This window comes from Octopus sinensis, linkage group LG25, assembly GCF_006345805.1.
Source record: "Octopus sinensis linkage group LG25, ASM634580v1, whole genome shotgun sequence".
Classification (NCBI taxonomy): Eukaryota; Metazoa; Mollusca; class Cephalopoda; order Octopoda; family Octopodidae; genus Octopus; species Octopus sinensis.
In genome coordinates this window covers 1,253,172-1,268,171 of record NC_043021.1, presented here as the reverse complement: position 1 = coordinate 1,268,171, position 15,000 = coordinate 1,253,172, and the positions used below count along the sequence as shown (strand labels likewise).

At 37.7% G+C, this 15,000-nt stretch overlaps 1 protein-coding gene across 4 annotated transcripts in view; it reads right to left on the bottom strand.

The window, feature by feature from the left end:
* Nucleotides 1-15,000, bottom strand: part of LOC115224310 (sodium- and chloride-dependent glycine transporter 1) — a 63,952-nt gene that overhangs the window by 47,498 nt on the left and 1,454 nt on the right. For 3 of the 4 annotated variants that reach the window (XR_005003841.1, XR_005003842.1, XM_036513353.1), the window contains exons 1-4: nucleotides 6,473-6,929; nucleotides 5,935-6,055; nucleotides 1,962-2,093; nucleotides 671-889 (exon numbers count right to left, since the gene is read on the bottom strand). Coding sequence is in view for 1 of the 4 variants with exons in the window: in XM_036513353.1 (XP_036369246.1) it covers nucleotides 671-889; nucleotides 1,962-2,093; nucleotides 5,935-6,055; nucleotides 6,473-6,790 (790 nt within the window). In the remaining 3 variants the exon portion in view is untranslated. Of the gene's footprint in view, nucleotides 1-670; nucleotides 890-1,961; nucleotides 2,094-5,934; nucleotides 6,056-6,472; nucleotides 6,930-15,000 lie in introns of those variants that run through there. The other variant, XR_005003843.1, reaches the window with a different exon arrangement.

The window sequence follows — 15,000 nt, the reverse complement described above, 5'->3', positions numbered from 1 at the left end:
AGCTCAGTTACAACTACAGCCGGCTATTACCAGTAAAGGTTTTAGCTGCCAATTCTGTACAAGACATTGTAGATCTTTAGCTGGGCTAAAAAGTCACATTCGATCACAGCACCAATAACAGTTAAGCTTCGTGCAATGGCCATACTCGATAACGAGGGGGCAGCCATTATGTATGTATGTATGTATGTATGTATGTATGTATGTATGTATGTATGTATGTATGTATGTATGTATTTATGTATGTATGTATGTACACACAAGTGCACGTATATGTTGAAGTGTATATATTACTGTAAATTATACAAAATTTACTAATATTTTCAACAAAGGTGATAGACTTTACAAGTACCAAAACTGGAACGATATAGCTTTTGGTTTTCTGTCGGTAAAAACTGTCAGCTACAAAACAACGGGTACACACTCCTAGCCACGTGTGGTGACTTCATTGTTTTCTTTTATCTCAAATTTGTGCTGATATTGTCTTTCACTTTACGTGAAAGAAAATATAAGACACTGCACCATATATTTTTCATTAAAACGCATGACAAGCCTTTCCCAGGACTGTCTCCAACACAATAATAATAGAGGATAATGCTGAGAAGACCATAAAATAATGGTTTGCTAAGCAATCTTAGAAGCAAAATATAAAAGTAATACAAGGTTAACTTACGTAAGACTGCTTTTACTTTCTCTGTTTCGTTCAAGATGGCATAGTTTGGTTTACTTAAGGTACATCGATTAGTATTCCATGTATTGTTGCAGGTAGACCAGGGTAATTTAGTATCGAGAGAGACAAATGACACCATCATATAATACACAGAATACATGATAATTACATTGTAATAGATGGATACCATCAGAGATACAAGGGCCATGCTAAAACCGACACCTGTTTGAAAAATACAAAAGTCAACGATGCAATCAATATGGTTTTATCTACATTTTACAAAAGATGTTTGTTTTTATGATAAGGCGCAAGTAGGTACATACATACATACATACATACATACATACATACATACATACATACATACATACATACGTACGTACGTACGTACAAGCACAGACTTACACATAAACGCACACATATAAACGTACATATTCCTATTCAAAAATGCATTCTGAAACTGAAACAATTACAGCTGTGCTTCTGAGACCCGGTCATTGCCCCAGTTTTAATGCATCTGTTGTAAATAAAACAAATTTAAGGGGAAAATGAAGAAAAGAAGGAAAAAAGAGGAACCGAAGCTGAAAGCGATAATAGAACAACAAATAGATTGTTCAAACAAGGGAAAAGTTCCTCAAAAACGAGTGAATTCCTGACGGAAACAAAAGAAAACATTTGTATATTAAACAGTGATATGAAATACATGAACCAAATAAGATGACAGAAAGAAAACAAACAAACAAAAAACGTCGAGGTTTATAAAATTTCAACCGATTCAGTGGATTTGTATCTAATCAAGTGACGGAAGGGGGGGGGGGTCGAAACTTTCTACGACTCTATTAAGCTATAAATGAAATACAGCGTGACAGTTTTGGTTTCTTCTTAAATTGTTGTGTGTGTGTGTGTGTGTGTGTGTGTGTGTGTTGTGTGTGTGTGTGTGTGTATGTGTTTGTGGGTGTGTTTGTATTAACATATACGTATGCTTGTATATATGTGAGTGTGCTCATACCTCTCTCTCTTCTTTCCCTTTCGTTATCTTTTATATCTCTCCAAACCTGATTTTTTTAAAGCAATGGCTGCAAATTTTCAATGTGTGAGACGGGGAAATGAAGGCATGAATGGTGTTTAAATTTTTTTTGTCATTTTAAGACCTTTTATAGGTATCATTGGCAATTATGTAGTATAGGTGAGTCAAGATGGTAGTATATGAAAATTCAATGATATAACCTAAAGCCACATCAATAATCACTTTAAAAAATTATTTCAACATCATATATGAATAAAAGAATTTTACCTTTAAAAGCTGGTGAGATTTTCCAGATTGTTACCGAACCGAGAGATGAGAACTGACCAAAGCAAAGCTCAAGGAAAAATAAAGGTAAGCCAGCAATGAATAACATAATTGCATATGGAATCAGGAAGGCACCTGAAAGGGAAAATATAATAATGGTGTTAATATTTAATCTTAAGTCAACCATGATCTCTCAGATCTCAGAATTCAAGGTGTTATAACTATAACCATTCCATTTCGTGTGTATCTAAAGCCTTTTCTTAAAATAGTACAGTGTCACTTGCAGGGGCTTTAGATTCTATAAATAGCAGGTCGAACAAGCGCATAACGACACCTTTTGCTGATTCGAGTTATCTTGATATTGAATAAGAAGTTCGAGTTAAAATGATGACATGTTTGTGGCCGGTATTGAAGATTTTAAAGTATTTCAGTTATAATATATTGTTTCCTTGTTTGTTATTAGTATCGTTTGGTGGCGGTGGGGAATATGTATTACGGAAGATCTCTCAAATGGTGTGGTTCGCGCGATTGGTAAATTCGGTTGTGGTGGTGTTGTGTGTATATGTGTGTGTGTGTGTGTGTGTGTGTGTGTGTGTGTGTGTGTGGTGTGTGTGTGTGTGTGCGTGCGTGCGTGCGTGCGTGTGCGTGTGTGTATATTGTAAAGGGGGGTGCCGAAGCATTTATATTGCAAGAAATAAGAGTTAAAAACTCTTAATGATGTATGAAGCGCACTTAACTCATTTCTTGCGATATAGGTGTTTCGGCACTCTCAGTCACAATCTGAAGGAGACCCGTCGTATATATAAATATGTGTGTGTGTGTGTGTGTGTTTGTGTGTGTATTTGTGTGTCTGTGTTTGTCTCCCAACATCGTTTGAGAACCGGCGGTGGGGTATTTACCTCCCCGTAAACTAACGGTTCGACAAAAGAGACCGATTCAATAAGTACTAGGTTTCCAAAGAATAAACCTTGGGGTCGATTTGCTCGACTAAAGGCGGTGCTCCAGCATGGCTGCAGTCAAATGACTGAAAGAAGTAAAAGACTAAAAAAGAGTAATATATATAAATACATACATACATACATACATACATATATATATAATATATATATATATATATATATATATATATATATATATATATATATATATATATATATATACATATATATATATACATTATATATATATACTAGTATTATAACCCGATTTCATTCGGGTCTACTCGGACCTCATTTTAAAGATGAGGAATTTTGCCCCAGACGCCACGCCTTTCAATTCAGCAAATTCAAAGTTTCCATGCAAACTCCCCAGCACTTTTAACATAGGTGCGCAGATTTTCAAGTCAATCCGACCCCATTTACTAAGACTTTTGCCTACACAACTGCTTGTGAGACAACGTACGCCCTTTTCAGAAATATATAGCAGGATATGTGGTTTTGTTAAGCGGTGTCGAGTTTTACAATTCTGTAAATAATAACAAAGGTATTTTTTTATAAGCTTAAAGCTTTTAGCGATCACCTTGCAAATGGCTAAGGAAAATAGTCTAATAACGGGGCTTATATGTCGAGGGTTTGTATGCCCCATTATTAGACTATTTTCCTTAGTCATTTGCACGTTGATCGCTATAAGCCTTAAGCTTATAATATATATATATATATATATATATATATATATATAAAGTTAGATATATGTCCGGTTCCGGTTATACAGTGACCAATGTTTTCGCAACGGTCAGTTAATTTATAAACAAAAGAATAATATACACAGTCAGATCCTTAAACGGGACGAGTTATCGTCTTTGGGCCGGTCTGGCTGGCAAATCTTATGGCCTAAAGGGCGAAGAGGGAATCTCCGCTCTCAGGCTGGTTCAGATCCGCAAGTACATTTTACAACTCGAATCGACGAACCTTTCCACGCACACATGCAACATTAACAGTGAGGCCAAAAGGTTAGCCAATAGCCTAGGTATAGCCGATAGAGTTGAAATATTAGCTAAGTGGAATGCCTTCGTCACAATAAAAAAAACCATAAACCAAACTTTGGTTCTAACCCTAAATGCTGCTTACTCAACCAAATCCGAGATTGGTCTGGCGAGCAAATATATACCGGAAAAGGTTAATGACGACATAAGGAGAGCCTCCAACCTGTCCCATATGACGCAGCACCAGCGAGGTGATTTCATGTTTTAATGCCAACCAAGTGAGGGGTAGAGCAAGGTTCACTCAATTCGATTTTTACCGTCTATATCGAAAGGGTGATTGACCAACGCACTTTCCTTTAAAAGGGGCTTCACTGACATTAGCAGTAGATGTCATCATCATGCACGTCAGGAAAACGGTGCTATTTTACAAAGGTTCGACCTGCGTCAAGCAATCCGACCCCGAGGGTTCCTTCGATGTGGCAATGGGAGCCTACGGCAGCGCTGATATTTGTGACCTCATGCACTATACATCCTGCACGCCTTAGGGAAGAAGTTCCCTTCAGTCCTCTTTGGTCTCTACAGAGATGACGCTCTGGCCTTCTCTAGAGGAGCCAGCGGCCACACTCTTCATAGACTTAGAAAGAACCTGAATAGCGCCCTAGGCTCAATGGAGTTCAAAATAACAATTGAGACCAACCTTATTACCGTCACGCTAGACTTGGGCTCCAGTACCGTCCCTACTACAAACCATCTGCCTATCGTGTTCAGGAACCTAATGAAGGATGTCAGCAAGAGGATCTCGAACCTGTACTCGAATCGAATTTTCTATGCGGCGGCCCCCTAATGTAACAATACCCTGGTGTCCAGTGGTTTAAGGACCGTATCTCCTATATGATGCGCCGTAGTACCCACAAAAGCAAGCACCACCGGAACGTCATTTGGTTTTCTCTACTCTTCTCACTCAACGTTAAAACTTGTGTAAGAATATTCCTTGGGTTAATAGATAAGCACTTTATGCAGACACACAGGTACGGGCGTTTGCTCAATAGGCACAACCTACGGATCTCCTTTAGATGCGCACTGAACATGGAAAAAATATTGGCAAACACCCATAAAATGTGAGCAGCGGCCGGTTGTTCATGAAGGGTGGGGCAAATAGTTGGTCAAATAGTTCCTTATAAGCAGATAGTGAGGAAATCCGGTAGGAAATGCTCTCTATGATAGATTTTAGGGCCGTTGCGAGTGGCTGGAGGAGAAGTTGAAGTAGTTGAAGTTTTCTCTAGGTTTCTGGTATGGGTAGAAGCTTTGATTTTGCAAGTCCAGGGTTACGTCTAAGAAATTAACGTTTCTTTCTCAATTTCCTACTTTTCTTTTCATAGTTATATTCTCCACTTTAACCGTGCTCTCTACACATTCTGATCGCAACTTCCGTATGTTGACATGTACCTTCTTACGTCAACGTAAGCTTCATATAATCAAGATACCCTTGGCCTGAAGAGTAGCCAGCGGTATACACCTCGCTTGGATATTTACCACCTCCGAGATTCAGCTCGCTAGGAAACATATATAGCCCGGATATTATCTACTCCATTCCTTAACTCTTGTATATATATATATATATATATATATATATATCTATATATATATATATATATATATATATATATATATATATATATATGTTTTTATGTGCTACTATTAACTTCGCGAGCTGATAGCATACCAGACAGTATTTTTAACACGTCTGGTGCCCGAGCACATATATTGTGTTCATTAAATAATATTTATCTCTCACCAGATGGAGTACTTTTTTGCTGATCTAACGATCATGGAACAGTACACTAATGTGTGTGTGTGTGTGTGTGTGTGTGTGTGGTGTGTGTGTGTGTGTGTGCAGTAGCCGCAAGGCGTACAAGTGATAGAGAACACCTATGAAGGAAGAAGAGTAATCTAAAATGATAATTACGAGGTCCAATCTTCAATCAGATATATTTATAGCGTATGTGTAATATGATGTAAATATGATGTAATATGATGGAGAATAAATATACTTACCTCCTCCATTTTCGTATGCAAGATAAGGAAATCTCCAAATGTTTCCTAATCCGACAGCATAACCAACAAGGGAGAGAATAAATTCTACTTTATGACCCCATTGTTCACGAGCAATTGCCCCCTGTAAAATGTAATAAAACAACCAATAAATCTACGTTAGTATGTTACATACCAAAATTAAGAACATCAAATACACTGGTTTATTATAACAATAAGTTAGAAATCAGGAATATGTAACGTTAATGCTTTTTCTAGGCCATTATCAGTGTTATTACAAAGTGCTGAATAGGAATTGTAGCCGATCGAATCAACTGCTTATTGAAAATTAGAACACATTTTCTAGACTCCGTAGTGACAAAGTGACTTTACAGAAGATAAAGTTATGAGATGTGGATTTCTAAAAGACATTAGCAGCAGGGAACAGCTTTTGCAGTTTTGAGCTTGTAAAATAAGAATTAAAATTATAATACTTTGAAAATCGCCAAGAATTGTAGGATAAAACCTTTGTTTCAAAAGCTTCCCTTAGTTTACTGCTTACCTTTGCGTAAAAGTAATAGAAGAATTTATGCATCAACCCGGGACTACTTTGTGGGGCTTCATCCATAGAAAATATTTTGCTCAATTCCGACGCCAATCTTGAAGCAGTTTCTTCTGCGTCGTCATCTACTAGATTTAAACTAAGTCTATCATATTTTCCTTCGCTTCTCTGAAATTTTTCATAATCATTTTGGTCCACGAGGAAACACAAAGTAGTATCAGGGCCGTCCAAGCCTTTCTTTTTCAGAGAACAACATACAAGCTTAGACAGGGGATCGTATGTCTTTTCTTTTTCTGAGTCATGTGAAACAGAATCCATATTGCTTTTTGAACAAATATTTTTTTTTTTTCAGAATATGTTAGTCTTTGAAAAATTACGAAAAACCTTCCTAATGCGAAACGAATTTGAACCACTAACCACATACTTAGCATGTGGTGAGTTTGGTATTTTGAGTAAACATTTTAAAGAAACGAAGATTAAAAAAATATATTTAAAATAAATTTATTTCCGGAGATAAGGTTATGACGTTTTTCACATTTTTTTTTAATCAATTATATTATGACGTCAAAATAAAAGCATTCGAGAAAAGAAAAAGTATTCGATGTTGCCATAATTAGGACAATAGTTAATAATAGATACCATTTTCGTAACTATCATATTTCTGGGCGTGGGGCAGGTGAGGAACTCTTTTTCAAAGAATTAGAGTATAAAGTGAATGAAACTGTGTACAAAAAGGAATTGAAACCGGATGACAGATCAATTAAATATAAGTTTACTTCTTAAAAGTCCATCGTTTAAATTATTTTTGCACGTAAAACTGTTCGAGGGAAAATTGTTTGGTGGTGGTATCTGTAATGACTCTTTACGTTCGGAGTCAAAAAATCACTGAGTTCAACTTCACCTTTCATCCAATAGAGATCAATAAAATAGAATCCCAGTCAAGAACTGGAGTCGATATAACCGACTGTTTCCCTCTCTCCCATTCTGGCCAGATTCCTATGTTAGAAACTATTATTGTTATTATTTTTGGCTTTGTCTATGATAGACGTTTATTTTATGGACCCGTGAGTTTCGGAAAGAATGTTGGAATTCCTTTTATGACATCCTTTAAGATGTTATGTATATCACGTTCATGGAAGCCCTTTATATAGAGAGGTAAGAAGTCTTGTGTATTCCCCGTTTGTGGGAATGAAAGGCATTACATTTTGAAGTTTTTGTCGTTAAACATTTAAAAAAATATTTGTAAACAGAGCATTCACTAATACAGCAGGAGCAAAAACCTACAAGGATGGTGAGAAAATTTACGATCGTTTCCACCTCAAAAGAATATTTAAATATTCAAAGAGAAACTACTGCTTGTGTGTGTTAAGCATTTTAATAACATCGTTGCTATTGTGGTTAGCCACTAAGGGACATGCTCGCCAAAAGATCAACTTCAGGAAAAGCAAAAATGAGAGAGGGAGAGAGGTCTATTACAAAGGGCGTTGCCTTTTTATCCGTAGAGTACATCCAAGAATGAGTCAGGAAGAAAGTGACATTGCTTGTTTTGTCAAATACATATCCACGCAAAAAAAAAAAAACGAAGAAAAACAGTAGGTATAAACCATGGCTGGTGTATGTAAAAAGTTCTTGTTTATCGATCAGAGCAGGACATGCGGAAGGGCGTGATGACAGATGAAATAGGCGCGTTCATATACTGGTAGCGCAATTCATAGGGCGGCGAAAAACAATGGTCGCAGCCAGAAACATTGTGATGTTGACCTTTGAAACGTCGTCATAACATTTGCAACATAATAATTGGTGGTGAGAGCAGAAGTAAGACGAATAAATATATGGTCCAGTGGGGGAACGTTTTTCAGGAACAATACCTCAATGTGGTGCAGAAAAATAAAAATCATTTAGACAGATGGTACAAATGTTAAATGTGTGGAAGAAGGAGCTACTGGAGAGCTTTCTGCTCAAGAATTTAAAGAGCAAGAAAAAACAGTAGCAGATCCCAGAAACGTATTCTGAGTGTGTTATGTGGACGCCCCCAGACGATGAAGTAGGCTAGCCAAATACGTAGATATAGAGGGAGAAGTCTAGACGTCGGGAGTTGAATAGAGGTCATCGGAACGAGCGATATAACAGTGGCGACGAGGATTTCGTAGCTCACACAGCCACTGTGTAGTATTGCACCAACAGCATCTGTGAGAACGTTATCACCTCCACCGCCACCACCACCACTAGTGGCAGCAGCAAGTCAAGCAACGACCGACAAAATTATTAAAGAAAAGCAAATGAAGCAAAGAGACGAAAGTTTTAAACTCAAGTGTACGGGGTTCGCAGCAGCCTCAAGGGAAACGTGCGAGGAGACTTTTCTGCATGAAGATGAGTATAGAGGTTCCAGAAATATGTTAAGAAAAGTTGGGAGAAATATCTAACTAAACGTATCCGCATCTGTCCAGGAAAGTACAAATTTGCGGACGATTATATATTAAGTGGTTGGCACAAAGAGCAGGAAGGTGGAACAGGCTGCAACATCCACAGCAGCACCAGCAGCACCAGCAGCACCAGCAGCACCAGCAGCACCAGCAGCAGCACCAGCAGCACCAGCAGCAGCAGCAGCACCACCACCACCACCACCACCATCACCACCATCACCACCACCATCACCACCACCACTAACAACAAGAATAACATCAAACACAGAAAACAAAAACAACCTCAAATCACGGAAAACAACTCCAGGACGTATCCCTCCCCACTCTTCGGACCAATCAGATGTGTCCCGCAATGAGGAGGAGGGGGACGAGCCGAAAAGAAGAAAAAAAAACAGAAGCAACCAAACGAAAATGATGAAGAAACAGGAGAAATGCCTTTGAGCAACCCCAAACACAGCTCCATCCTCATTACTTCTACCACCACCACCACTAACACGGACACCGCCATCGCAAGCGCAGCCCTTCCCATACACACAACCCATACATCGCCCAGTCCAGCACAGGAGCAAAACATCATAAACTACACGGTGATGAATATAAACGATAGAAATTTAATGCAATACATACATAACCACACTGTCATCGCACGCACAGACTTAATCGCATCAACAACCATCTCGCCAAGACACATAACATTCATCCAAACATCAAAAAAAACACACAACACCTTTAAAAACAAATACCCGGATGGGGTAGGAAATTTCGCAACCAAAATCAACAAAAGATTGTACAAAGAACTATTGGAGGAAACGCAGGCAGCTAAACTGAGTGTCGTAAGGCGCTCACATTCCTCTGCCAGTCGGGCAATGAGGTCGGTGAAAATTCCACTGTCGCTTTCTCTAGAGGGTTAATGGCTGATAAGTATGACGATGTTCCGATCTTTTTCAACCATGCTGGTAGTTGAGTGCTGATACTTTTAAGTGCACCAATTAGTATTGGTATTGCGTCTATATTATCATTATTATTGTTGTTGTTGTTGATGTTGTTGTTGATGTTGTTGTTGTTGTTGTTATTTGAGGAAAACTCTGAGTTTATTTTGTTGGGTATCATGGAAAGTGCCAGTTGTCCACAGGCAGCAGACTAAAGTAACCTTGTTTACTGGTCCTACTTCAAGAACACTGCGAAGAATTCTTGCAGTTTCAAGCAATACTGATTTTTGTAGGTGTCAATAATTAATACATTCCTGTTGTCATGGGTTTGGCTGCCTAGGTTATGCTGAGCTGCCATCTAAATATCTGTCTGGATATTAACGCTCCATAGTACTTTTACCTTGTCTTCTAAGATATATAGACGTTGCTATGGGAGCTTTTGCTTGAAACAGATGACATAGTGTGCGTGGCTAGGCGTATATAGACTAGCTTTGCTATATTATTTTGTCGTACCTAGTGTGGGATAACCTGATATAATGTGGTATATCGTTTCAGGAAATGTTCCATATAGGCAACGTTTATCATCTGTATTGTATGAGTTGTCAATATTCCTTTCAGTTTATCTGTTAGTGATGATCTGTTTCCTGTATGGAGAACATTGCTACGTTTATTGTCCCAATCAGTCTGGATTTATTCGACGAGGTCAGAGATAACCTTTTATTGATATAAGGTGACATTCAGTTCGTAAAAATATTGGCCATATAAAATTGTGCCTTTGTAGTTGTTCACTATGGTTGACGTCTCTGTCATCAGCATGTTTAAAGTTCAGGCTTCTGTTGTTCGAAATCTAACCAGCTTCGTTTTGGAATTTTATATCTGTAACTATGATTCATTTTTTTTTATCACCAAACACACGTAGCAGACCTTCTTTTCAGTTGCAAAGATAACGCGAAATATAAATGGTTGGCTTCTAATGTTGCTACATAAATATATGTGGGAGTAGGAAGCAGTTTCTAGTTTCTATATTTCATAGGAATTGATAGCAACATTAGTATGAGGTGGAAGAAGAGAGTATTAATTACATGTGAGAGTAGGGAGTTAAATACATGTGTAAATAGGGAGTGCTAAAGGCATGTTGGAGCAGGGATCACTAAATACATGTAAGAGTAGAAAGTTCTGGCTACATGTGGGAATAGGAAGCATTAAATACATTCGTAAATAAGTAGTACTGGTTACACGTGGGAGTAGAAGCTCTAAATCCATGTTGGAGTAGGAAGCACTAACTCCATGCGGGAGTAGAAAGTACTGGCTACACGTAGGAGTAGGGAGTACTAAATACATGTGGGAGTAGCGAGCACTAAAAACATGTGGGAGTAGCGAGCACTAAAAACATGTGGTGTAGGGAGCACTAAAAACATGTGGTGTAGGGAGCACTAAATACATGTGGTGTAGGGAGCACTAAAAACATGTGGTGTAGGGAGCACTAAAAACATGTGGTGTAGGGAGCACTAAAAACATGTGGTGTAGGGAGCACTAAGCCCATTTGGGAGTGGGGAACACTATCTCATCAAATGACACACCGAAAGAAGTAAAACCCCCACAAAACCCCATAATATATCGTGGTTGTTTTCTCAAGGATTTGGTCAAGAGAAAGGAAGTGGGAGTTTCTGCATAGGGTTCGAGATTTGTGAAAGATGCAAGTGATTCCCTTGCTGAACTGCAGGAAAAGTATGGAAAGGGAAACAATTGCAGAGAAATAACATTCAGGTGAGGAAGGAATGGGCAAAGTGGTTGGTGTAAAGATGAGAGTCGGATATGAGGAAAATAAGAAAGACGAGATGAAGAGAGATGTGTTGAGTGGATGTGCGAGGATGGAGGTGATATCAATTGAAGTTGTTCAGGGAATCAGAAATTAGTGGAATAGCAAGAAAAGAAACAAAATAAGAAGAAAGCACGTCTGTGTATTGGGCATTTGATGCAGACAGAGAGATAACAGGGTGAAACCAATGTCAAAGATACAAATGTTAAGACCGCTTAATTAACTATAATATAAGCATGCACAAAAATATGTTAGACACCTAAAATTAAACGTTAAAAAGTCTTTTTTTTTTCTTCTTGTTTTTGTGTAGCAAAAATAATTATGAGGAATAAATAGCAAAAAGTCTATTCCGGGAATAAGCTGTGATCATCATTAACTCAACTGAAATCTTGAGCAAATTTCTATGAATTCATAGAAAAGCAATGAAAATGCAGATGATTGAAAATCAGATATGTAAAATATATTTATTACGAGTATGTGACAGATTTTCTGTAATTAAAAAATAATTCTGAAATAACTATGAAAGAATTTCTAAAATATCGAGTAAAAAATAAATGTAATACAAATATTTATAAAACATGATAAAATTATTTTCCTTTGTGACGAAAGACATCAGTTGTTAAAGAAAAATATGAGTTTCAGATAAATGTGAAAAGTGGCTTTTAATAGTAAAAATGAAGTGGAAATTAAAAGATACACCAGCGAAGTTGGCAGAAATACTTGGGTTGAGAGATGTAGGTGGTAGTGGTAGGTATTTAAAGGTTTATTTAAGAGAAAATATTAGGGATCTAGTCTTTCTCATTCGCAAAATGAGCCCCCTCCCTAATTTTGCTCAGATTACTTTCAATTTTGTTGTATCAATACAACTCTGGGTTTTGATTACGATCAACCAATTGTAAATTAAAGAATCTGATATTTGGAATTAAAGTTGGGAAATTTGGGTAAGTTTAGCCAATCAACAGACAGCGAGGCATTAACAGCTTGTTACCATGACAACTGCACGTTGTGTTGTGTTTCACCTGCATGTGTTGATTCTTATTATTTTTTAATTCTGCATACCAAAACGTATAAGATACAGGTATTCTTTTGGTTGGGACAAATTGTTGACCAGTGTTATTCTTATCGTAGTTTACAAATCCAAACACGAAAACGTTACTCAACTTTGAAGTTTTGGAGACACACGCACGCGCACACACGTACTTATATATTAATGATGTACACAAATACATGACAGGTATACATAATACAGAAATACGCATAAAGTAAACACGTGCAGACAAATATATTAACAAAACAAATTTTTAAAAAAATAATAAAAACCATACAATCAACGAAGAGAGAAAAGAAACAGTAAGATGATCCAGGTTGATTTTATTAGGGATTTCTGTTTATTTAGACACAATGAAGAAGTTATTTCACGGACGCTAAACCATAAACTTTACAGGGGACTACCTTAAAGTCGACACCGTTCCGCTAAACGCTAAACTTTACTATTAAAGGCAATTTTCAGATATTTTACTGTCTTTTAAAAATGCATATTTTGCGAATGAAAAAGACAAGATCCAATATTATTTACGTCATTTCCTGAGACGGGGAAGCTGACTGTGGTGATGTTCACGTTGAACAATTGCAACGACGGCAGAAAGAAAAGGTGTATGGAAAACTTATTTGTAGAGGATTGATGCTCTTTGAAGGAAAGGTAGGCACAGTCGCTGGTGTAGTGAGATAGTATAAATGAGGAAGAGGGATAAATAGGTCGGATGGACTTAGCGGGAGGCTGCAAGTAACTAGTTTACTCCAAGAATCAGTCTCTGCAAAGAATCGTTTGACGAAACAGAGAAGACAGCGTGTCTATGGCTCTCAAAATTAAAGTTTTCTCTAAGTTATATTGTCGTGATGGGTATAAAATATGTTTCGGGGTTTTACGGTTCGCTTGAGAATAAGGAAGAGAATAAAAAGGGAGATCGAAGGATGTGTGGGCGAATGGTGAGGGAGTAAAAAGAGAAGGCGGAGAGAGCAAAGTGGTGTGAAAAGGTTAAATTTAGGGATGGTCAGATGAATGAAGGGCATAGCAGTTAAGAATTAGAGCGTAGGGATAAAAAGTGCGAGTGCTCCAAATAAGAGAATAAGAAAAGGTGAATTAGTCGAGTAGAAAACAGAGAAAGGAAGAAACAGTTAAAAGAAGGCGTGGAAGAGACAGAATACCGTCCCTAATAATTAACTATTCACGAAAATAGACCCCTCCTCCATATACCCAAACAGAGAAACAAAAACAAGTCTTTCAGTATAATTGTATTCGTAATTTTGAATGAATAGAAAAGAGGAAAAAGGAAATATTTAGCCAACCGTAATATCATAGACGAACATAAACACAACACCCATACACGAGGTGCATTCCAGAGGTTTTTAGACATTTAAGGAGAGGCAGTTATAACCGTACTAGATTATTCTAATTTTAGCATATCACTGTACATCTAACAAGCTGACTTACCAACTTTTATTATTCCAAACTGAAGGAGACGGCTGTAACAGCATTTCGAACACACCCTACAAAGCACTGCTTGTCGCAGTTGACTAGTTTACTGAATGCAATCGGGATGTGAAGACAATTTGCAAGCTGGCGATGCAATAAAGTTTTCAAGTGGCAAATTTTTTTCTTTTTTTTTTTTTTGTAGATTCGGAATCTTCGCAGTGGAAAGGTGAGAAGTGCAGTTAGGTTTGTAAAGAATTTGGGAATAATGGGCAATAGTGGGGAGGAGAATAATTTGTGTGATGAACACTAGGTTCTCCTGGGCCCATTCTGCCACCGACAACAATAAATAAAAGCCATGAGCCAACGAGGGAGCCTCTACGAGGAACAACAGCGAAACTCCTTCAATCACCTGTCTTAAAAAAGGAAAGGTTACCTTGGACAAAGTAGTTTTTAATTTGCAAAATGACGGGATGATCATGGCTGGGATACCTTTGGCTCAGTGACGGTCACCTGGTGCAAAACAACGACTACAACAACAACAACAACAATACTATTGTTCTGAACTGTTAACATTCTGAGGAAAGTAGGGTTGCCCGAAATCTTCAGATCAGATGGAAACAATATTTTTCATTCTCCACGTGTACACAACCGGCATTATGTATACAAGCTATCTTTGTCTATACTCCTGGAGTACGTATCCAGTCTGCATGTATAAATTGGTAATAAGGAACTAGAGGATGGATTATTCACTCCAAACATTTTACAATTGTTCTGAGGACATTTAATAACCATAAATACATTTCATGTAATTATTGACAGTTATGAGTACATTAGTGTGTGTGTGCGTGTATGTGTGCGTGTGTGTGTGTGTGTGTGTGTGTGTG